Source organism: Rhinopithecus bieti, unplaced genomic scaffold, assembly GCF_001698545.2.
Source record: "Rhinopithecus bieti isolate Rb0 unplaced genomic scaffold, ASM169854v2 scaffold_14229, whole genome shotgun sequence".
Taxonomy (NCBI): domain Eukaryota; kingdom Metazoa; phylum Chordata; class Mammalia; order Primates; family Cercopithecidae; genus Rhinopithecus; species Rhinopithecus bieti.
In genome coordinates this window covers 1,375,688-1,401,238 of record NW_016807978.1, presented here as the reverse complement: position 1 = coordinate 1,401,238, position 25,551 = coordinate 1,375,688, and the positions used below count along the sequence as shown (strand labels likewise).

Genomic DNA, 25,551 nt, shown 5'->3' with positions numbered 1-25,551 from the left:
AAAAAAAAAAAAAAAAAAAAGAAAAAAGAGGAAGATTAATATGGTAACCAACTTAAGTGCTTGAATGGATTCTTTGTCAATAGGCCATCCTATAATCAGAAAGCATCTTGTATCCCTAATTTCATATCCATTACCAACAAACTTTAACACAAACTATAAAATATTACAGTACAAAATGTAGTATGCTTTGCCAAGCTCACAATTTCTTTCTTTTTTTTCTTTTGGAGACAGTCTTGCTATGTCACCCAGGCTGGAGTGAGTGCAGTGGCACGATCTTGGCTCACTGCAACCTCCACCTCCCGGGTTAGAGCAATTCTCCTGCTTCAGCCTCCTGACTAGCTGGGACTACAGGCGTCCGCCACCACGCTTGGCAAATTTTTTTGTTGTTGTATTTTAGTATAGTTGGGGTTTTACCATGTTGCCCAGGCTGGTCTCCAACTCCTAATCTTGGGCAGTCCGCCTGCCTCGCCCTCCCAAAGTCCAGGATTACAGGCATGAGACACCACACTTGGCCCCAAGCTCACAATTTCTATTCAGTGCTTTTCACAGTGAGGGATAGGCAGTATAGCTATCATTTTAATAATAATTCATTATTCAACTTTTTCAGGACAATGAGGTGAGAACAATATAAAGTGATCTTTTTCTAAATTTATCTGAATTCAACTGATTCTTAAAGCAATGATAAAGCATATATAAATAAATAACTTACATCTTGTTAATTTCTTTGGACTCTGTGAAGGCACTGGCTGGTTATCAGTGTGTGAAAGACGAAGCTCTGATTCCTCTTGGGAGACCCAGCCTGGGATAAAAGAAGTAAAAATTGTCCATTGTTAATCAAATAGGAAGTAGCATCAGAAAACAAGAAAAGGTAAAATATCTAAGTCCTCCAGTCTCTATACCTGGGTAAGATTCTATAGTGTAAGAGGTATAGAATACTGAAAACTTATCTATAGTCATATATTTTCATCATCTTAGTTTCAGATAGAGTTGGATCCAACTTCCTTACATTTTCAAAGTGGTTTTAAATAAATATGTGGAGTGTTTAAAAAATAATTGAAATGCAAAAGGTATAAGTTCTTAAGAGTCAAGAAGGGAAGGAATAGGCCTGATAATTGGAATGCTGAAACCTATAAATATGCTCATACCCTTGGACTCATTGATCCCATTCCTAGCAATTTTTCTTATGGAAATAATTTAGCTGAAGGAAAAATGCATGCATGATTTTTTTTTGCAGCATTATCTGTAATAATGAACAAGTAGAAACAATAAGGAAGGAATCAGGTAGATTATGTTGTATAAAATGACAGTACTTTGTAATTAAAACATGTCATTATGAATACTCTATGGGAATGTGGAGAAATGTTTGGTACAACATGAGAAACCATTTATGCTATGATTAAGGCACAGCACTAGAAAGGAATTTAGATTATCCTGCCTAATCGCTTCCTTGTATAGAAAAGATCATCTGAGGCCCACTGTAGATAGGGTTCCTCAAACACAGATCTTTTAACTCCCAGGGAAGCTCCCTTTCCTGGTCTGCACCACAGGAGAGAGAGAAGTAGATATAAAGGAAAGACTGGTAAAGTAGAGTTCTGCACAAAGAGGCAGGGGCAGATTTTGGTCCTGTCTTAACTATTTAAATTGTCTGACGACCTTTAGCAAGTTACTCAAATACTGTGGGTTTCAACTATTCAGCTATTAAATGGGAATATCCTGTCTGCCTACAGGTAGGGCTCAGAGCACATATTTTGAATAGTGAAAAAATACTGTTGAGAATTGCATTGCCAGAAACTAAAAGTTCAGTGCTGCTAGAGACGTGGCAAGTTATGGAGGAGGAGGGAGGAGCTGATAGTGGAGAATGAAATCAGTTTGTAAATCTTTATAGCTACTGGGCCATTGATATGCCATACAAGAATAAATATTTTTAAAGATTTTACTGTAGCAAAAACACCTGAATTATCTCAGATAGAGTACCTCGTTATCAAATAATATTGTCTATTCTTATTTATATTATTATATTTATTTTATAAATAGAATATAAGTAATATAAATATTCTATTTATATTATATATTATTCTATTCAATCAATTCTTACTGAGTGATTATTTAACTAACATTTAGTTTATTAATTGAGCCAACTGCATGCTGCTGTCATATAAAGTATAAAGATGACTCACTCTACATATCATGCCCTTGGGATGCCTGTAGATAAAGCATGTACCTCAGTATTTAATACAAAGTAGAATGCATTAAGACGCTGTTAAGTGCTGTGAGGAGTCTCCCCATCCAGGGGTTAAAATCTAGGATGTGAGAGACTGGGATATAAAGCAAAATAAAGTAGGATTAGAACCATGAAAATAGATAAACACCATGGGAGGAGGGAGAAACCATTTCCATTTGGCAGTACTGAGGAAGACTTCAAGGACTGACAATCATGGAGAAAACACTGGATTGGAATCTAATACTTAGTTAGGCCCACGTCCAAGCTCCATTACTGAACATCAGAAGCAGAAGAAGCAACACAAGCACAGATAGATGCATCAGAGGGCTGTAGAGCACTCAGTGTGATTATAGAAAACGGCAAGTATTCTTCCTTCACTTCAATAGGAGATAGGAGATATGGGTGGAAATGCGACGTAGGCAGGTTTTATCCCTAGCAACCATGGTGTTTCATTTTAAAAATGTAAGCTGGGTGCTGACATCAGAATCTGCTGCTTGGAGAGAGAACTCCACGGAAGTGTAGAGGATGAATTGGGGGTTGGAGACCTGTTAGTAACTCTTGCAGTAACCTAGGAAACCAAATGAGACTCTAAATGGCTCTGGTGTTGAGGCAGAGAGAAGTGGGAAATTTGAGACAGGTTTCAGAAACAGAACTGACAGGATTTGGTAACCAATATGGATGTGGGAAGCAAAGTGACCCCCAAGGCGCAGGGTTGGACACAGGATGGTGGACTCTTTTTCCTGCTGCCTTGCCCAGAAAGGGAACCAGCCTCCAGAGCTGTGCCTTTTCCTCTTGTCAACTCCAAACTCAGCAAGTTTTGCTTGATGGAAGAAACAGTATTGACTGCCCTAGGGAGGAGTAATTAGCAGGTCAAGTGTTTTAAACCAGACGCCTGGAAAAATCAGTGAAGAAAACTTGGGGTCTAGTGAAGGTGGCAGGGAAGCAGCCCTTGTTTCAGTCTTGTTGACAGATTCCTGAGGTGACTAATATTTTTCCAGTTAATTGGTGGATTGCAGATTTTATCTAGTAGTGCTCACGTTAAAATCAATCCCCTTGTTGATTCTAGCATCAATAAGCACACCATTTTGCTTCACAAAGATAAAGTAAAGCACATATGTCCAAATGTTTCATAGACACTTACTGTTGAATGCTCCAGCCGCATGAAAGCCAAGGTCAAAGAGTTGTGAAGGAAGGAATCGAGAAGAATGAGCGAGGGGCTCAGACCCCATGGAAGGCTCCTGGGACGTGAGACTGGCACTGGGGCTCCCAAAGGCAGTCTGGCATTCCTGGGTAAATTCACTAGTACTTGAAGAACCAGAACTTAGGAGGTTGTTCAGAAATGAGAATTCCTTCTCAAAATCTTCTCCTTCCAATGAATCTACAGGTAGATCTTTTGCAACTATTGAATGTAAATAAAAACAGAAAGTCTTTTTTGATTTTAGGAAATGAGAATAAGACATAGGATGAATCAGATTTGTTTCATTGTTTTCATACTGTATTAACAGTTTTAAACAACTAACATGACTGCAAGTTTATGTGAAAATGATTTCTAATTAGGCAGGATTTAGGTCAAAATGGCCACATTTCACAATGAAGATATAACTGTTATGAAGAGCTATATATGAAATAATTAAGCTACCATCTAAGTCAGAAACCAAAGGAGATGCAAAAAGGCATAGAAACAAATTAGTAATATGACACTTTAATACACCAGTCTGACTAAAAAACACGCCAAGAGGACAACAGATAAAAAGGATCAAAAGAGCATAATCAATAATGTAGTTATTTTGGATAACACAAACCCCAAATAGAAACATTCTTATTAACCACACATTGAAAATGTACAAAAGTTGATTATACTAAGGCACAAACACAAAAAAATTGTGTTAAAGTAGGAACATTACAAACAACATGCTTTGATCATAATGCAATAAAAAGACAATTCTACAATGAAACTGTAAAAACAGAAAGGTTCTTCAACCTGTAAATCTTAAAACCTTCTACCAAACAACGTTGAAATAATGAGAAACATCATTATTTCGGAAAAATAATGATGAAGGAAATATTTTATATCATAATTCATGGTGTTAAGTAAAATGTATAGACCATTGGTTTGGACTGAGCTCTTGTGCTAGACCCAACAGACCAAACCAAAATGGAGTCACTCATGCTAAAGTTCCACATCACCAAACCAAAGTAAGTTATCTGGCCTTTCAAGAAATTAGGAGAGAGACACCATAGCCAAGTCTCCAAGCAGGCCGGTCCTAGCTGGCATGATAAGGAAATCCCCTCTGCTTTAACCCTTACAAGAAAAGTAACTGCAATGATCAATCCACTTTTTGTTTTCTGTTTCTGCTTTCCCTGGTCCTTTTCTGTCTATAAAACCAGCCTCCTCAGAACACCCATTCCGTATTATAGAATGGGGTATTGCCTGATTCTAGAATTGCAAAGAAAAGCCAATTAAGGTCTTTAAATTTGCTATAATTTTACCTTTTGACAACAGAATACTGAAATGGCATGAACAAAGGCAAAATCATATCCCTTAAACATTTTATAAATAAAATGAAAGGGAGGGGCATCACGGACCTGCACCTCAGCACAATTGGTGAAAGTTATTTTTCAAAAGAAAGCAGCATTTAAAGTCTCTGGAAATAGTCCCAAGGATATGCAGCAAATGAGGAAATATTTACTTAAGAAAGTCTACAATAATTTAGGAAAAGTGGCAAGAGTTTGTGGTATTTGAACTGAGAACCAGTCCCATCTTCCCAATTTCCAATTTAGCAAGATGGAGATTCCACTCCAGTCTGGTGCAGCCAGAACACAGGGCTCCTTCTCTCTTCAGCTGTCAGTCAAGGGCTAGCTTCCCAGGAGGAGTAAGATACCAGCATTTCACATCCTGTCCCCAGTTACCTGTTGCTGAGGCTAAATCCTAGGTGAGTGCAGTCAATAGATGATAGAGGCTCCCATCTCCTCCCCAGATCCCTCATGAGTTGGGAAGTCTGAGTTTGGTGTAGTGTGCTGAGAATATAGGGCCCCTGATCACTTGACCCTGCTAGTAAAGTGGTGGTTTCATGAAGAAAGAGGCAAGCCAAGAAGACCTAAGGCTACCATCACTCTCCTCACCTAGCACTCAGCTCCTAAGGCAAGGATGACACTCAGGAAGAAGTATGCCATTGTCCCCACTCCCGGCTCAAGCTCTGACTCAGAGATTTTCCTTGCAGGGAGTGAGGGAGAACCATAAAACTGATAGTTCCTAATCCCTTTCCAAAGGCACTGACTTCATTTGTAACAGAGTGTAGAGAAATTCAACCCTAAGGATGCTCTCAAAACAGTGGAGGTTTTAGTAACAGGCACCTGGGAGAAGACTTATAGTGTATGAGTCTCAACATGTAGGCTAAACTGTAGGCCAGCTACTTTGCCTGAAGGAACCAGGGAAAAAGCCAGCTGGGGTCACCACAAATTTCAATGACCTTAAGAACTATTTCTTTAAATGAGTCCAAATTTGATTGGTTTATTGTGTGGAACAATTTATGCTCCAGGGACTGTTGAAATCAATAGAGCAATCAGCAAGAAGAAAAACTGATATCTTGGACTTATAAAGAATTTTGTGCTTCCAAAGGCAAAATTGAGAAAATAAAAAGACTATAAAAGACTGGGACAAAATATTTACAAGTCATATATCTGATAAAGGACTTTATAAAAAATATATAAACTCTTACAACTTAATAAGATAAGCAACCCAATTAAATAATGGGCAATAGATTTGAATAGATTTGTTAGTAAGGAAGATACACGAATGGCCAACAGCACATGAAGAGTCTCAACACCATCAGTCACTGGAGAGGCAAGTCAAAGCTACAAATTAAAAGCACTAGAATAGCCAGGCACGGTGGCTCACACCTGTAATCCCAACACTTTGGGAGACTGAGGCAGGTGGATCTCCTGAGGTCAGGAGTTCGAGACCAGCCTGGCCAACATGGTAAGACCCTGTCTCTACTAAAAATACAAAATTAGCTAGGTGTGGTGGCAAATGCCTGTAATCCCAGCTACTCAGGAGGCAAGGTTGGAGAATCGCTTGAACACAGGAGGCAGAGGTTGCAGTGAGCTGAGATTGCACCATTGCACTCGAGCCTGGGCAACAAGAGCGAAACTCTGTCTCAAAAAAAAAAAAGCACTAGAATAACTATTTAAAATATACCGGGCATGGTGGCTCATGTCTGTAATCCCAGCACTTTGGGAAGCCAAGGCAGGTGGATCACCTGAGGCCAGGAGTTCAAGACCAGCCTGGCCAACATGGTGAAACCCGATCTCTACTAAAATACAAAAATTAGCTGGGTGTGGTGGCACATGCCTGTAATCTCAGCTACTCAGGAGGCTGAGGCAGGAGAATCACTTGAACCCAGGAGGTGGAGATGGCAGTGAGCTGAGATCGTGCCACTGCACTCTAGCCTGGGTGACAGAGTGAGACTCCGTCTCAAAAAATAAAATAAAATACAGACAATACCAAATGTTGGCAAAGATGTGGAGAAACTAGAACCCTCACACTTTGCTGGTGGAAATAAAATGGTGCAATTATTTTGAAAAAAGTTTGGCCATTCCTTAAGAAGTTAAATTCACCATGTAACCTAGCAGTTCCACTCCTGGGAATCTAACAAAGGAAAACGACAATGTATGCCCACACAAAGAGAAGTACGTGAATGTTCAGTAGTCGTAGTAGTAGTATAATAGCCAAAAATTATAAACAATCCAAATGTCCATCAACTGGTAAATAAGTAAACATAAGATGGTATATATCCATACAATGGAATACTATTGCTTAATAAAAAGTAATAAACTGGCTGGGTGCAGTGGCTCACACCTGTAATCCCAGCACTTCGTGAGGCCGAGGTGGGCGGATCACAAGGTCAGGCCATCCTGGCTAACACAGTGAAACCCTGTCTCTACTAAAAATACAAAACAAATTAGCCGGCGTGGTGACATGCGCCTGTAGTCCCAGCTACTGGGGAGGCTGAGGCAGGAGAATCGCTTGAACCCGGGAGGCAGGTTGCAGTGTGCCAAGATCGTGCCACTGCACTCCAGCCTGGGCGACAGAGTGAGACTCGGTCTAAAAAAATAATAATAATAAACTACTGATACATACCACAACATGGATGACTCTAAAAACCATTAATTGGAAGATGCCAGAAATAAAGGACTAACCTTTTGTATGGCTTCATTTATATGAAATGTCCAGAAAAGGCAAATTTATAGAGATAAAAACAGATTACTAATTACCTACGGCTTGGAGTGAATCAGAGATTAATTTAAAACAAGCGTGAGAGAATTTGGGGGGTAAGGGAAACATTCTGATATCTAATTGTGGTAACGGTTGCATAATCTAAATTTTCTAAAAATTATGAACTGTTAGAATGGGTGAAATTTATGGTATTTAAATTATACCTGAATAAAGCTGTTAAACATAAAAAGAAATTCTGTACAACTCTATTTCAAAGAAATTTAGAAGTCTAGACAAAATGAATAATTTATTAGAGGAATATAATTTACTAAAATCAATCCCAGTACAGACTAAAAGCTTAAACTGACTGATTTTCTATAGAGAGATACAAAAAACACACAACTACAAGAAAGCACTAGACCTAGACGTTTTCATAGGTTAATAAATGAGTAAGAGGCCAGGCGCAGTGGCTCACACTTAGCAAATCGCAGCACTTTGGGAGCTGAAGCGCGGCAGATCACCTGAGGTCAGGAGTTCAAGACAGCTTGGCCAAGCATGGCAAAACCCCCATCCTCCCTTATTAAAAAAAAAATATATATATTACGTAATTATACTAAATATATAATATATAATAATATATATATAATAATAATTTTGTGTGTGTATATATATATACACACACAAAAATTAGCCAGGTGTGGTGGTGGGTGCCTGTAATCCCAGCTACTCAGGAGGCTGAGCCAGGGAGAATTGCTTGAACCTGGGAGGTGGAGGTTCCAGTGAGCAGAGATCATGCCACTGCACTCCAGCCTAGATGACAGAGAGAGAGACTCCATCTCAACAACAACAAAAGAATGCAAAAAGAGCCAGGCATGGCAGCTCATGCCTGTAATCCCATACTTTGGGAGTCCTAGGCAGGTGGAGCACCTGAGGTCAGGAGTTCAAGACCAGCCTGACCAACATGGTGAAACCCTATTGTTTAAATACAAAATCAGCCAGGCATGGTGGCATGCACCTGTAATCCCAGCTATTTGGGAGGCTGAGGCAGGAGAATTGCTTGAACCTGGGAGGCAGAAGTTGCAGTGAGCCAAGAACATGCCACTGCACTCCAGCCTGGGTAAGAAGAGTGAAACTCCATCTCAAAAAAAAAAAAAAAAAAAAAAAAGAATGCAAAAAGAGAGTAGTAAAATATTAGCAAGCAGACTAGTCTAAAATGACAAAGCTGGACTTACAACTGGAATGCAAACATGATATAATATCAGGAAACCTATTATTATAGTTAATCATATTAATATATTTAAGAAGAAAAAGCAAATAATTCCTGGCATAGATACTGAAAAAGCTGCCAACAAAATTCAACAACTATTAGCTGGGTGTGGTGGTATGCACCTGTAATCCCAGCTACTTGGGAGGCTGAAGCATGAGAATCGCTTGAACCCAGGAAGCAGAGGTTGCAGTAAGCCAAGATCACACCACTGCACTCCTGCCTGGGAGACAGAGTGAGACTCCATCTCAAAAAAAAAAAAAAAAAAAAAAAATCAACAACCATTCCTAATAAAAATTCTTAAGAAAGTAAGTATGGATGGATGCTTCTTTAACATCATGAAATATACCTGTGTCCAAAGCCAGCATCTTAGTTAATTCAGAAATATTATAGGCATTTCCACTAAAGTCAGGAAATGTTCACTACTAGTTAACATTGTTCTGAAGGTAGTAGCCAATGTAATTAAACAGGAGAAATCTATGAGTTGGTAAGGAGAAAAAACAAGACAATCTCTATTTTCAGATGACATGACTCAAATAACAAAAGAATTCAGCTGTATGCCAGGATATAAAACTAACATGCAAAAGTGAATATCATTCATATATACAAAATAGCTAATGAAAAGATATAATGGAAAAGAAAACCCCATTTACAATAGCAACCAGAAAGATAAAATACATAGAAATAAACTTAACAGGAAATATTCAAAACCTGTATGAAAAAAAAGTCTGAAAGATATACAAGTAAACTTTAACAAATGGAAGGATGTCCCTTGTTTTTCATGAGGATGTCTCAAGATGATCAGCCTGTCAGTTTTCACATTTAATGTGATTACAAGAAAGCATCGAGCTTTTAATAAAGTCCCACAATTTTATATTCAAATTGAAAAAATAAACATGCAAAATAGCTAAGAAAATAATTAAAAAAAAAAAAAAAAAAAGGAGGGGGGCTTCTAGCCTTACCAGATACTAAAACTACAAGAAAATTTCTGTAATTAAAACTATGTGGGCTGAGCGCGGTGGCTCATGCCTGTAATCCAGAGGCGGGCGGATCACCTGAGGTCAGGAATTCAAGACCAGCCTGACCAACATGGAGAAACCTTGACTCTACTAAAAATACAAAATTAGCCGGGCGTGGTGGCACAAGCCTGTAATCTTGGGAGGCTGAGGCAGGAGAATCGCTTGAACCTGGGAGACAGAGGCTGCAGTGAGCCAAGATTGCACCATTGCACTCCAGCCTGGGCAACGAGGGCAAAACTCCATCTCAAAAAAAAAAAAAAACTTGTGGCACTGGTGCATGCACACACCATTTGAAAGATAAAGAAAGTCTAGAAATACATCCAAGTGGAAACAGAAATATAGTATATGACAAGATGTTATCTCAATACTAGGACAAAGATGGCATTTTAAAAAATTATTACATAAAGGGCCGGGCGTGGTGGCTCTCGTCTGTAATTCTAGCACTTTGGGAGGCTGAGGCGGGCAGATCACTTGAGGCCAGGAATTTGAGACCAGCCTGGCCAACATGACGAAACCCCATCTCTACTAAAAATACAAAAAATTAGCTGGGCGTGGTGGTGCACGCCTGTCATCCTAGCTATTTGGGAGGCTTAGGCACAAGAATTGCTTGAACCCAGGAGGCAGAGATTGCAGTGAGCCAAGATCGTGCAGCCTGGATGACAGAGCGAGGCTGTTTAAAAAAAAAAAAAAATTATATAAAGGATAGCCTTTGGGGGGGAAAAGGTAACATTTGATCCATTGCTAACACTGTACACATGAATTAACTTCAAATGAATTCAAGATCCAAATGTAAAAAATACTACTACATAAATATCAGAAGAAAGCATAAGAGAATTATTCTATACTCTGGGTTTAGGAAAAGCTTCCTGACTATGACTAAAGTCCAGATCCAATAAAAGAAAAGATTAACCAATTGGACTGTATTTAAAGCTTAAAAAAAATTTTTTTAACTTAAAAAAAGTTAAAGAAACAAAGTCACAAGATAAATGACAAACTAGGAGAAAATGTTTACAACCTAATTGCTTGAGAAAGATATTCAAGGTAGTTATTTAATGCTTAGGAGGTACCTTAAAGTTGATTTAGTCTTGATCCTCATTTTACAGATAAGGAAACCCGAATGTTGGGGGCATACTTTTGTTTCTTAAATAGTGATTTTAATTTATTTAATGTTGAACAACATTTACTATTTTGCTAGTATCTAATGACACTAGATATACAAACAATTGTATTCATTCATTCAACAAATATTTACTGAGTGCTTATACTGCTGGTGGCTGAGATACATGAGACAGAAAAGCAGACATAGCCCTAGCTGTCCTGGTTATACGGATACATTCTGATAGGGCCCAGACATACAAAACAAATAATTATTTAATTTCCATTGTGATGTGCTACAAAGTAGAAGCACATAATTGCATTCTTATGTAGAGACCGAGACAGTTTCTAATGTTAAGAAAATAAATGTTAAATAAAAATTGAAGAATTTTAAAGAATCATTCATATGTAGAGTGAAATGATTATTTCTTACCATTTTCAGAGTTAGAAAACTGAGGTGCTCCAAATTCTCTCATTTGAGAATATTTTTCCTTGTGATCTTTGTTTGCTAAATCAAAAGCACACAAAAGAGAATTTGAACAAGAAGAAATTCAGCAAGCTTATTTACAGTAATATTTTATCATTAGGTCAAGTGTTCAATTGACCAAATCAGAATCTAAAACATACAAAAGGGAAACATAAAATTTAAATAATCTTATATATAAAATCACATTTATGTGTGTATATACATATGTGTGTGTATATATATATATGTATGTAAAAATAACATAATACCAGAGGTATTCAGGTGCTCTATTAAGTCTCTGTCCCCTTGAAATGTAAGTTTTCACGTTCCAAAGCTTGTTCCTTCCTTGTGGAGCTGTTCTTATTCTATACTCTCTGACAGGTCATTTTATATTTGTTCTGCCTGATCTCCATGCCTTGACACTCTGACACAATGGATGTTCATTTTACATTGAATGAGTGAATGTGGTCTACGATTTTATTATTGTTTAATTGACAAAAGTATATAATTTATCACATACAACATGTTTTGATATATGTAATACATTGTGAAATGACTAAATTTAGCTAATTAACATTTGTATTACCTCACATACCATTTTTTGTGGTGAGAACACTGCTCTCTTAACAGTTTGTTGTCGTTGTTGGTTTTTGAGAAAGAGTCTTGCTCTGTCGCCCCAGGCTGGAGTGCAGTGGCACAATCTCGGCTCACTGCAATCTCCATTTCTGGGGTTCAAGCGATTCTCCCGCCTCAGCCTCCCAAATAGCTGGGATTACAGGCATGCACCACCACAACTGGCTAATTTTTATATTTTCAGTAGAGATGGGGTTTTGCCATGTTGGCCAGACTGGTCTTGAACTCCTGACCTCAAGTGATCCTCCTGCCTCGGCCTCCCAAAGTGCTGGGATTACAGGTGTGATCCACCATGCCTGGTCTCTCTTAACAATTTTCAAGAATATATTGTTATTAAATACAGTCACCAAGTTTTACAGATCTTTTGAACTTACTCCTCTTGTCTAGTTGAAATTTTGTATCCTTTGTCCATCTCCACAGTGCCCTCCCCACAAACTACCTACCACTCTACTCTCTGCTTCTATGAGTTCAGCTTTTTAGATTCCACAAGTAAGTGAGATCATGTGGTATTTGTCTTACTGTGTCTGGCTTATTTTACTTTGCATAATGTCCTCTGGGTTCATTCATTTAGTCAGAGATGACAGGATTTCCTTCTTTTTGAAGGCTGAATAGTATTCCATTGTGTACATATGCCATAATTTTATTTATCTGTTCATCTGTTGATGAACACTCCATATCTTGGCTATTGTGATTAAGGATATGGTCTACTTTTTTTTGAGAAAGGGTCATGCTCTGTTGCCCAGGATGGAGTGCAGTGGCGTGATCAGAGCTCACTACAGCCTCCAACTCCCAGGCTCGAGAGATCTTCCCACCTCAGTAGCTGGCACTCCTCCCAAGTAGCTGGGACTATAGGTGTGTGTCACCATGCCTGAATAATTTTTTAAAATTTTTTGTAGAAACAGGGTCTTGCTATGTTACACAAGCTAGTTTTGAACTTCTTGGCTCAAGCAATCCTCCCACCTTGGCCTCCCAAAGTGCCAGGATAACAGGTGTGAGCCACCATGCCTGGACAAGGATATGGTTTACTGTTAACAATTTGTACATATTTGTGGGGCACATGTGAAATTTTGCTACGTGTTTATAATGAGTAGTGGTCAAGTCAGGGTATTTAGTGTGTTTGTCATCTGAGTACAATATATTTTTGTTAATAACCATACTCTGCTATCAAACCTTGGTATATTCCTTCTATTTAACTGTTCGTTTGTATCCTTTAACTTACCTCTCTTCATCCTTCTCACTGCCCCCACCACTCACCCTTTCCAGCCTCTGTTATCTATTTTTCTATTCTCCACCTGCATGTGATCAAAATATTTACCTCCCACATATAAGTGAGAATGTATGATATTTGTCTTTTTGTGCCTGGCTTAATTTCACTTAAGATAATGACCTCCAGTTCCATCCATGTTGCTGCAAATAATAGAATTTCATTCTTTTTATGGCTAAATAGTTTCCATTGTGTATATATGCTACTTTTTCTTTATCCATTCATCCACTGATGGACACTTAGGGTTGATTCCATATCCTTGCTATCATGAATACTAATGCAATAATCGTGCAAGTGCAAATATCACTTTGATATATTAATTTCTTTTCCTTTGGACAGATAACCACTAGTGGATTGCTGGATCAAATAATTCTATTTTTAATTTTCTGAGCAATCTCTATACTGTTTTTCATAGTGGCTATACTAGTTTCATTCCCACCAACAGTGTATAGGAGTTCTCTTTTCTCTGCATCCTCACCAGCATCTGTTATTGTTTGTCTTTTTATTTATTTATTATTATTTTTTAATTTTATTTATTTATTTTTTTGAGACAGAGTCTCGCTCTGTTGCCCAGGCTGGAGTGCAGTGGCACGATCTCGGCTCACTGCAAACTCCACCTCCCGGGTTCACGCCATTCTCCTGCCTCAGCCTCCTGAGTAGCTGGGACTACAGGCACCCGCCACCACGCCTGGCTAATTTTTTTAGTATTTTAGTAGAGACGGGGTTTCACCGTGTTAGCCAGAATGGTCTCGATCTCCTGACCTTGGCCTCCCAAAAGTGCTGGGATACGGGCCTTGAGCCACCGCGCCCAGCCGTGTTTGTCTTTTAATAATAGCCATTCTGACTAGGGTAAGCTGATATCTCACTGTGGAACTGATTTACATTTCCCTGATGATTAGTGATGTTTAGCACTGTTTCATATACCTATTGACCATTGGTATGTCTTCTTTTGAGAAACGTCTACTATTGATGTCCTTTGCCCACTTTTTAATGTTTATTTTTCTTGATGAATTATTTGAGTTCCTTATATATTCTGGATATTAGTCCCTTGCTGGAAGAACAGTTTGCAAATACTTTATCCCACTGAAGAGATTGTAGCTGCACTCTGTCAATTTATTTTGCTGTGCAGAAGATTTTTAGTTTAATTAAGTCCCTTTTGTCTATTTTTGGTTTTGTTCTTTGTGCTTTTGAGGTCTTAGTCATAAATTCTTTGCCTAGAAAAACGTCCAGGAACATTTTCCTTAGGTTTTTCCCTCGTATTTTAATAGCTTTGGGTCTTACATTTAAGTCCTTGATCCATTTTGAGTTGATTTTGTATATGGTGAGAGATAAGGGTCCAGGTTCATTGTCCTATATGGGGCTATTAAGGATATGGTCTACTTTTAATTCAAAGGCTGCTTTATTTATTTTATTTTTTTTAGACAGAGTCTCACTCTGTTGCCAGGCTGGAGTGCAGTGGTGCGATCTAGGCTCACTGCAGTCTCCACCTCCCGGGTTCAAGCGATTCTACTGCCCCAGCCTCCCGAGTAGCAGGGATTACAAGTACGCACCACCACAGTCAGCTAAGTTGTTTTGTATTTTTAGTAGAGATGGGGTTTCACCATGTTGGCCAGGATGGTCTCGATCCTCCTGACTCCGTGATCTGCCTGCCTTGGCCTCCCAAAGTGCTGGGATTACAGGTGTAAGCCACTGTGCCTGGCCTGCTACTTTTTTCTTTTAAAAACTGGCCATAGCAATAAGTAGCATCTCCACATTTTTCACTTAAACTAGAGCTTTAGTAGTAATGATCTCACAGGAAAAGAAAGATCACCCACATGGCAAAAGATAGCATACTCTTTTGTGATCAAAACAGCACTGTCTTGTGTGTTTTTTAATGTTTTAAACATTTAAAAGGTCAAATATACAAACCAAAACCTCCATAGGCAAAACTCTACTAAAAAATTACTTCCCGGTGGCTCAAGCCTGTAATCCCAGCACTTTGGGAGGCCGAGACGGGCGGATCACGAGGTCAGGAGATCGAGACCATCCTGGCTAATACGGTGAAACCCCGTCTCTACTAAAAATACAAAAAAACCAGCCGGGCGACGAGGCGGGCGCCTGTAGTCCCAGCTACTCGGGAGGCTGAGACAGGAGAATGGCGTCAACCCAGGAGGCGGAGCTTGCAGTGAGCTGAGAGCCGGCCACTGCACTCCAGCCTGGGCGGCAGAGCAAGACTCCGTCTCAAAAAAAAAAAAAAAAAAAAAATTACTTCCAAGTTTTGAGCCTATATATCAAGGCAAAATAATTGTGCCCTATTGCAACAATGGGAGCCATTTTGAGAGTCAGTTTTCTACATAATCCAGTTTGTATACATTGGATTTCATCTCTATGTCATTTATTTACTCAGTATAGACACACATAGAGACAAAAAAAAGTATATGATTTTTACACTTTCTAACATCTTCAACTATTATTAGGGCCATTTTAGAAAATGAAATGTAAATTTCTTCTGCATACAAGGGTGGACAGTGTTGCTGTATGGAGAGCTTAAAGGATATAATGCATCTAAGGACAAGAAAGTAATAGTTCTATTACACTATTATTAAAATTCTATGCTCAGTTTGGGATAGTATAAAAGAATATTGGAAAAGTAAAAAAAGGTAAAAGCAACCAAAGTAACTAAAAGGAAAACATATTTAAAAGGAAAATTTAAGTAAATCAGGGTGATTTAACCTTAAGATAAGGAAGCTAAAGGATGAATTAGATTTTAAGTTCAGATATATAATATAAAAATGTTAGAAATGTACAGAAGATTTAAAATTTTTCAAATGGACTTTATCAGTAAAGATTTTAGTTGAATATAGGGGAAAAAATAGAGGAGAAAATCTAGGAATGGAAAAGAGATACCAGTGGTGGCTGGAGAAAGAAGTGAGAAGAAGAATCCTGGTTGTGGGGAAGGGAACAGGAACTGGTGACCAGAGGCAGAGTCACATCAGGGAAGGTTTCAGGCTATAGAAATAGAGTTTGGGGAATGGAGAGATGTGTTAAAGGATCTTTAAGGAAATAACGCTGGATAAGATGAAGGGTAACCTCTGTTCTCTCTCTTTCAATAATGATCTGCTTGACCTTACAGTGCTTTTGGTATGGATTCATGTAATTTGGTTTCATTTTATTTTAATGCTACAGATGGATGAAATTGGGATTAAGATAGGCAGATGAGTGAGAAAGGTCTAGCTCAAAGGCTTAGTTTTTTATTCCATTATATGAAACACCATTTGAGTGAATACCTCAGAGCATAAATGTTTGAGGGCATTTCTAATTACTTCCTCAGTAGAGGTCTTAAAGTAAAATTGCTCAAAGTCTGGGATGTTTACATTCTTCAGAAAATTTGTCCCATCCTTGCTAAATCTATAGAATACACTTTTTTTCTCTGTTCTCCTGGCTTCTCTACATAAAATATAAGTTTAATGCATTGCTGGACTTGTTAGAAGTAAACAACAACAAAAATGTAAGCTGAAACCAGAGCCAGGAAAGAGAAGCAGCAAGCAAAGAAGAAAGGCAGGTATGCTGTGGGCAATGCCTGTGCTGACAGTGCCAGACAAGGCCCTTGGCAAACACAAGGAAACCGAGCTGAGCCCACAATTCCTACATTAAAATAAAGGCTCTGGAAGAGGGTTAAAGTGGTCACCAGGCTGTGAGTATTCCTTGACTCTAGAAAGCAGCAATATTAATTTTCTTTAGCAAAAAATTATCTAGGCCTCTAGGAGTCCCACAGATTAAGAGCAAACAAATATTGGCTGGTATTCACAAATCACTAAAGAAACAAGCTACCACAAGAACGCTGGGGTAAACCAAAATAACAGATTTAGACCCCACGCAAGGACTTCAAATATTTGTATTTTTGGATATGGATGTGAGTCAAAAAGTGAGAAAGAACGAGGCACTATAAAAATTAGGCAAATTTATAAAACAACAAATAGAACTTTTATAAATAAAAAGTATAGTTGTTTAGGGAATGAATCCTCGGTGTATACATTAAACAGTAGATTAGATGCAAGAGGAGACAATTAGTGAGAAACAGATCTGAAGTACTTACCTAGAATGTACTGTAGAGGGAAAGGGGGATGAAAACATGAAAGAGAAGTTAAAATATATGAGGAATTAATGAAAAGGTCCACCATAAGCTTATTAGAGTTATGGAAGCGGAAAATAGAGAAAATGGAGGAGAGAGAATATTTTTAAAGATAATAGTTGAGTCATGCATATTTTATCACAGTAAAAAAAATAATGGTTGAGCAGTTTCCAGAACTAGTAAAAGACACAAAGAAATACAATTTATACCAGCAAAAATTAAAAAATTAAAATTGCACATTTAGATACACTGTACTGAAAGAGCACATCCTAAAAGCAGCCAGATACAGAAGTTGAATTAGAGCAAGACTCTGTCTCAAAAAAAAAAAAAAAAAAAAAAAAAAAAAAAAAAAAAAAAAATAAACTAAAGGAGGTAGTCAAGGGGAAGGGAAAATGAACTCACAATGAAGATCTGAAATATAGAAAGAAATAGTAAGACAGGAAAAATATTGGTAAATCTCAATATTTCTTTATAAAACAAGAATGATGTTCTAATTTGTAGAAAATTAGAAAATCAAAATGGAAATAAAATGGATAACTTTCAAATCAGTAAATGGCGGGGTGGGGAGGATAAAGAAAACTTCTAAAGCAAATGAAAAAACCCTCAAATAGTTCAAAATGAATCAAAACAGGAGACAAAATAATGCGATTGGAAGGACAAAACAAATGGAAAACAGAAAATACAGGTCCAAATATAGTGACAATAAACATAAATGGACTAAACTCGCCAGTTAAAAGAATGACAAGTTGACATACTGGGCTTTTAAAAAAAAATCCAACTAAACCTTGTTTATGAGACATATCTCAGTTAGAAGGACATGGTGAGGGCTAGGCATGGTGGCTCACACCTGTAGTCCCAGCACTTTGGAAGTCCGAAGCAGGCAGATCACCTGAGATCAGGAGTTCAAGACCAGCCTGGCCAACATGGCGAAACCCCATCACTACTAAAAACACAAAAATTAGCTGGATGTGGTGGTGGCTGCCTGTAATCCCAGCTACTCAGGAGGCCGAAGTAGGAGACTCACTTGAACCCCAGAGGCAGAGGTTGCAGTGAGCTGAGATTGCGACACTGCACTCCAGCCTGGGCAACAGAGCAAGACACCATCTCAAAAAAAAAAAAAAAAAAAAAAAAAAAAGGACATGGGAAGACTGAATGGAAAAGGGATACAAAGAGAATATTATTTAATCAAAGAAAGCTAGTTATGCTCTACTAATATAAAGGAGACTTTAAGCCAAAAATTCATTATATTATTATTTTGAGACAGGTTGTACTCTATTGAACACACTGGAGTGCAGTGGAGCAATCTTGGCTCACTGCAGCCTCTACCTACCCACACTCAACTGATCGTCCCCCCTCAGTTTCTGGAGTAGCTGGGACTACAGGTTCATGCCACTACACCTGGCTATTTTTTGTAGAGACAGGGTTTCACCATGTTGGTCTCGAACTCCTGGGCTCAGGCTATCCACCTGCCTCAGCCTCCCAAAGTGCCAGGATGACAGGCATGCGCCACCGCCCCTGGCCCCAAAAAGTATTATTAAAGCCAGAAAGGGTCACTGTATAACAATAAAAAATTAATTCACCAAAAAGATATAAAATTCTAAACTTGTATATACCCCTGTAGAAAGAAAAAAGTATCCTCTTCAAAGTTTCCCTTCTCGTTTAAAAAAAAAAAAATCGTAAGTGTTAAAAAGAAAGACTTTTAAAGACTAACTTCCTTCAAGCCTCCTTGCATTGTGCTAATAACTCTTTGTTAAGCCCTAATGTAGCTGTCAGACATGCTCACAGGCACGTAGTACATTCTATATCCTTGTACCTTACCCAAGATATTTGTGCTGGACATGCTCACAGACACATTCCAGCTCGCAGCCTTTGACCCTTCCCTATTTGGCATAAGCAACTTCCTCCTTTCCTTTATTCTCCCTTGCCTTTACCTATTTAGAAAAATTTTTAACCGTTAGCCTATCGGGTTCAGTTTAGATTGTGAGGTCTGGCTCCAGCCAATGGAGACAGGACACAGTAGCAGGGTCAAGCTGCATAAGGGATAAAAATTGCTTCCTTTCTTTGTTCAGGTGTGCTCTCACCATTGTTCCATCTGTGATGAGCACCCTTTCTACAAAAAGTAAAAATTGTCTTACTAAGAAAATTAAATTTATGTTCAAATGCTATTTCTTTGTGGCACCAAGAAACAAACATTTCTAATACCCCCTCCCCCGAGATCCTCAAAACATATCAAGTAAAAGACTACAGGACAAAGTTGAAAATCCAGTTTAACAGTGGAAGATTTTAAAACACATTTCTTAACAAGTAAACAAAAATTAGTAAAGATATAGAAGACGTAGAGCATCACAAATAACAATCTTGATTTAACAGATATAAATAGGCTCCTGCATTCAACAGTTTGAGTATACATTCTTCTCAAGAAATATGAAACATTTATAAAATTTGGCTACTTGTTATTCCATAAAGAAAAAGTTCCAATAATTCAAAGAGTCAGTGTCATAAGAACACATTCTCTGACCATGATGCAGCTTGGTTAAAATCAATAACAAAAATTTTTCTATTTCCATAATTTGGCAATTTCAGAAACACACTTCCAAATCACTCATGGCCATGGGTCATGGAAGGTGGAATGAAAATTTTTAAATAACTGAAATTGAATGATAATGAAAATACTATATATCAAAATTTATGGACCTTCATACAATGGATTCATTAATAAAAAGGAAGGAACTCCTGATACAGGCCCCATCATGGATGAACCTCAAAAGCATTAAATGGGCCGGGCACGGTGGCTCAAGCCTGTAATCCCGGCACTTTGGGAGGCTGAGACGGGCGGATCACGAGGTCGAGAGATCGAGACCATCCTGGCTAACATGGTGAAACCCCCTCTCTACTAAAAAATACAAAAAACTAGCCTGGCGCGGTGGCGGGTGCCTGTAGTCCCAGCTACTCAGGAGGCTGAGGCAGGAGAATGGCGTAAACCCGGGAGGTGGAGCTTGCAGTGAGCTGAGATCTGGCCACTGCACTCCAGCCTGGGCGACAGAGCGAGACTCCGTCTCAAAAAAAAAGAAAAAAAAAAAAAAAGCATTAAATGAAGTGAAAGAAGCTAGACATGAGAAGACCACATATTGGATGATTCTATTTATAAATGTCCAGAAAACACAAATTTATACAAAGAAAAAGCAGAGTAGTGGTTAGCTAGGGGTGGGAACAGGGATTATTGCAAATGGGCATAAGAGAGCTTACTGAGGGAATGAAAATGTTCTCAAATCGATTAATGGAAATGGTAGTGCCACTCAGTAATAAATTAAAAGTCACTGAATTATACACTTTAAATGAATGAGTTTCATAATACATAAAGTATATCTTGATAACGCTGTTTTAAAAGAAAACTTGTAAGATATAGGACAATTAAAATTTTGAGGGAAATACAGCCTTAAAGAAAGAAAGATGGCTGGGTATGGTGGCTCACATCTGTAATCCCAGCACTTGAGCAGGCTGAGGCAGGAGATCACTTGAGGCCAGGAGTTCAAGACCAGCATTGGCAACAAAGCAAGACAACAACAACAACAAACCAGAAAGAAAAATATCAAAGTAAAGAGAAGAAAATAATAAATATAGGAACTAAAATTTATAAAACCGAAAATAAAGATTCAACAGAGACGATTAACAAAGCCAAAAGTTGGTTTGCTAAAAGAATAATAATAATAAACCATTGGCAAGATTAATCAAGAAAAAAGGAGAAGGAACAAATGAATATCTGAAATTTAAAAGGGGAGATAACTACTGACATGGCAAAATTTAAAAGATAAAATAATAGCATGAATAGATGTTGAGACTACAGCAATGTTTGTTATATTTCCTTTGTGACTTAAAAAATGTTCTGTATTTGTGGGATATAGGATCATATGCAAATGCAATTAGCTAACCTTTTGAACATATATTTTGAAGCTAGGTTAGGTATACGAGTTCATGATTACGATGGTCTCTTACATTGCTTCTTTTATCAGTATAATCTATTTATGTGTGTACTTGAAAATACCTCGGCCAGGCACTGTGGCTCACACCTGTAAATCCCAGCACTTGGGAGGGCTGAGGTGGGCAGACTGCTTTGAGCCCAGGAGTTCGAGATCAGCCTGGGCAACATGGCGAAACCCAGTCTCCAAAAAAAAAAAAAAAAATACAAAAAAATAGCTGGGCAAGGTAGCACACACCTATAGTCCCAGCTACTCGGGAGGCTGAGGTGGGAGGATCACCTGAACCTGGGAAGTCAAGGTTGTAGTGAGCCATGACTGTACCACTGCACTCCAACGTGGCTGACAGAAGTGAGGCTCTGTCTCAAAAAAAAATAATAAATAAAGTATTTTTTCTTTTATTTATTGGTCACCTACTATGTGCTATGGAGTTTGTCAATATTACCTCTGTCCCTAATGTCCCTGGTAAGATGGGCATAAATAACTCCTATTTCAGATGACACAACTGAGAGAGCCATAAATGATACGTTTTAAAAAGCCAGGATCCAAACTCAGATTTTTCTGTTTCCAAAGCCTGTACTCTTCTTTACCACCGTGGTTCAAATGTATGTTGACTGTATATGTAACATGTATTTATTTTTTTTAAAATAACACAAATTTCAGTATGAGGGAAAACTCAAAACTTAATCATGCAATCCTATAAACTGGACTTTTGCATTTTAAAGCACCTATCTTTGGGGAGAGAAGGCAGTGCAAGCTGGCTTAATAGAACTCTCCAGCCATCATTTCCCCCCTATACCCCACAAGAACACCAAATTGAACAATTATCCATACAAGAAAGAACCTTCATAACAACCAAACATTGAGTGAGAGATCACAGTACCTGGTTTTGACTACATATCACTGAAAGAGGCACTGAAGAAGATAGGAAAGACAGTGTTGAATTGCCAACACCACCATTCCGCCATCTGTTGCAGCGGTCACATGGTGTGGAGAGAGAATCTATGCTTGTGGGAGGGAGAGTGCAGTGATTGTGGGACTTTGCATTAGAACTCAGTGCTGCCTGCCACAGCTGAAAGCAACATGGGGCAGAATTCAGCCAGTACTCACAGAGGGGGCAGTTAGACCAGCCCCAGCCAGAGGGGAACTACCCATCCCACTGGTCAGAATCTGAGTTCCAGCAAGCCCCACCATGGCAAGCTAAAGCATTCTGGGGTTCTAAATAAACTTGAAAGGCAGTCTAGGCCACAAGCACTGCAATTCCCGGGCAAGTTCTGGTGCTGTGCTGGGCTTGGAGCCAGTGGAGTTAGGGTACATGTGACCTAGTGAGATATGAGCCAGCCAGCCAAGGAAGTGCTTACATCACCCCTCCTCCAATCCCAGGCAGTGCAGCTCACAGCTCCAGGAGAAACTCCTTTCCGCTTGAGGAGAGGAGAAAGGAGAATAAAGGGGACTTTGTCTTGCAACTTGGATACCAGCTCAGCCACAGTAGGATAGGGGAGAAGGTAGAGTCCCAAGGCCCTCATTCCAAGCCCTAGCTCCCAGATCACATTTTTAGACATACCCGGTGCCAGAAGGGAATGCACTGCCTTAAAGGGAAGGACCCAGTCCTGGAAGGATTTATCACCTGATGACTAAGAGACCCTGGGCCCTGAATAAACATCAGCAGCACCCAGGCAGTACTCACCATGGGACTTGGGTAAGACCCAGGGCTGTGCTGGCTTCAGGTGTGACCCAGTGCATTCCAAGCTATGGTGCCCACAGGGACAGACTTCCTCTGCTTGAGGTAAGGAGAGGAAAAAGTAAAAGGAACTTTTTATTGCAGCTTGGGCACCAGCTTGGCCACAGTGGGGTAGAGAACCAAGAAGTCACCTGGTGTCCTCAGTTCTAGCCCTTGGCTTCTGGATGGCATTTCTGGACCTGCCCTGGGCTAAAGGGAAGCCCACTGCCTGGAAGGGAGAGTCCTAAACATGGCAGCATTCACCACAAGCTGACTGAAGAGCCTTTGGGCCTTGGGTGAATATCAGCGATAGCCAGGCAGTACCTGCTGCAGGGAGAGACTCCTTCCACATGAGGGAAAAAGAGGGAAGAGTGGGAAGGATTTTGTCTTACAGCTTGGGTGTCAGCTCAGGTGGCGTAGAATTGAGAACCAAGTAGATTCCTAAGGTTCCTGACTCTAGGCCCTGGCTTCCAGATGGCATTCTGGTATCTGCTGTAGGCTGGGGATTAGCTTGCCGCCCTGAAGGGAAGGACACAAGCCAGGCTGGATTTGCTTTCGGCTGATGGTAGAGCCCTTGGGCCTTGAGTGAATATTGGCAGTAGCCAAGCAGTGGTAACTGGGGGCCCAGGGTGAGACCCAGTATTTTGCTGGCTTTGGAGAAACTCCACGTGTTTGGGGGAAAGTAAGGGAAAAGAATAAGAGTCTCTGCCTGGTAATACAGGGAATTCTCCCAGATCTTACCCAAGACCACCAAGGCAATATCTCTACAATTCTGCAAGAGCCACAGCATTACTGGGCTTGGGGTGCCCCCCTCCCCCAATGCAGATACAGCTACCATGACCAAAGATTTAGATGACAACAACTCAGTGCTCTTTGAATACTTGGAAAACTTTCCCAAGAAGGACAGGTACGAACAAGCCCAGATTACAAAGACTAATAAATATGTAACTCTTCAATGCCCAGACATCGACAGACATCCACAAGCATCAAGACCATACAGGAAAGCATGACCTCACCAAACAAACTAAATAGTGTACTAGTGGCCAATACTGAAGTGACAGAGATATGTGACCTTTCAGAGAGAGAATTCAAAATAGCTATTTTGAGGAAGCTCAACGAAATTCAAGATAACACAGAAAAGGAATTCAGAATCCTATTAGGTAAACTTAACAAACAGATTAAAATAACTTTTAAAAATCAAGCAGAAATTCCAGAGTTGAAAAATTCAACTGATATAGTGAAGAATGCATCAGAGTCAACAGGAGTATTGATCAAGCAGAAGAAAGAATCGGTGAGTTTGAAGACACGTTATCTGAAAATACAGTCAGAGGAGACAAAAGAAAAGAGAATAGGCCAGGTGCAGTGCCTCACGCCTGTAATCCCAGTACTTTGAGAGGCCAGGCGGGTGGATCACCTGAGGTCAGGAGTTCAAGACTAGCCTGGGCAGCATGGAGAAACCCTGTCTCTACTAAAAATACACAATTAACCAGGCATGGTGGTGCATGTCTGTAATCCCTGTTATTCGGGAGGCTGAGGCAGGGGAGAATCGTTTGAACCTAGGAGGCGGAGGTTGCCGTGAGCTGAGATTGCGCCATTGCACTCCAGCCTGGGCAACAAGAGCGAAACTCCATCTCAAAAAAAAAAAAAAAAAAGAACTGGGCATGGTGGCAGGCACCTGAGGCAGGAGAATCATTTGAACCTGAGAGGCAGAGGTTACAGTGTGCCAAGATTGTGCCACTGCACTCGAGTCTGGGCGACAGATTCAAATTCTGTCTCAAAAAACAAAAATGAAAAAAGAATAAAAAACAATGAAGCATGCCTACAAGATCAAGAAGACAGCCTCAGAAGGGAAAATATAAGAGTTATTGGCCTTATAGAGGAGGCAGAGAAGGAGATGGGGTAGAAAGTTTATTCAAAGGGGGTAATAACAGAGAACTTCCCAAACCTAGAGAAAGATATCACTATCCAAGTACAAGAAGGTTATAGAATACCAAGCTGATTTAACCCAAAGAAGACTACCTCAAGGCATTTAGTAGTCAAACTCCCAAAGGTCAAGGATAAAGAAAAGATCCCAAAAGCAGCAAAAGAAAAGCAACAAATCACATACAATGAAGCTCCAAAATGTCTGGCAGCAGACTTTTCAGTGGAAACCTTATAGGCCAGGAGAAAGTGGCATGACATTTAAACTGCTGAAGGAAAAAAACTTTTACCCAAGAATAGTATATCCAGCTAAAATATCCTTCAAAAATGAAGGAGAAACAAAGACTTGCTCAGACGAAACAAAAGCTGACGGAGGCCGGGCGCGGTGGCTCACACCTGTAATCCCAGCACTTTGGGAGGTCGAGGCGGGCAGATCACAAGGTCAGGAGATCTACACCATCCTGGCTACCATGGTGAAACCCTGTCTCTACTACAAATACAAAAAAAATTAGCCAGGCGTGGTGGTGGGTGCCTGTAGTCCTAGCTACTTGGGAGGCTGAGGCAGGAGAATGGCGTGAACCTGGGAGCGGAGCTTGCAGTGAGCCAAGATCGAGCCACTGCACTCCAGCCTGGGGGACAGAGCGAGACT

At 39.6% G+C, this 25,551-nt stretch overlaps 1 protein-coding gene and 1 long non-coding RNA gene across 17 annotated transcripts in view; one reads left to right on the top strand and one right to left on the bottom strand.

Moving 5' to 3' along the window:
* ICA1L (islet cell autoantigen 1 like) overlaps window positions 1-25,551 on the bottom strand; it is a 96,165-nt gene that overhangs the window by 10,660 nt on the left and 59,954 nt on the right. For all 16 annotated transcript variants that reach the window (XM_017884409.1, XM_017884399.1, XM_017884398.1 and 13 more), the window contains 3 exons: window positions 11,248-11,322; window positions 3,363-3,620; window positions 710-799 (listed from right to left, as the gene is read on the bottom strand). In XM_017884409.1, the coding sequence (XP_017739898.1) occupies window positions 710-799; window positions 3,363-3,620; window positions 11,248-11,322 (423 nt within the window). The remainder of the gene's footprint in view (window positions 1-709; window positions 800-3,362; window positions 3,621-11,247; window positions 11,323-25,551) is intronic.
* The window catches only part of LOC108537218 (uncharacterized), a 48,060-nt gene that overhangs the window by 11,996 nt on the left and 10,513 nt on the right, over window positions 1-25,551 (top strand). Inside the window, exon 2 of the long non-coding RNA XR_001887730.1 lies at window positions 740-868. This is a non-coding gene — a long non-coding RNA (uncharacterized LOC108537218). The remainder of the gene's footprint in view (window positions 1-739; window positions 869-25,551) is intronic.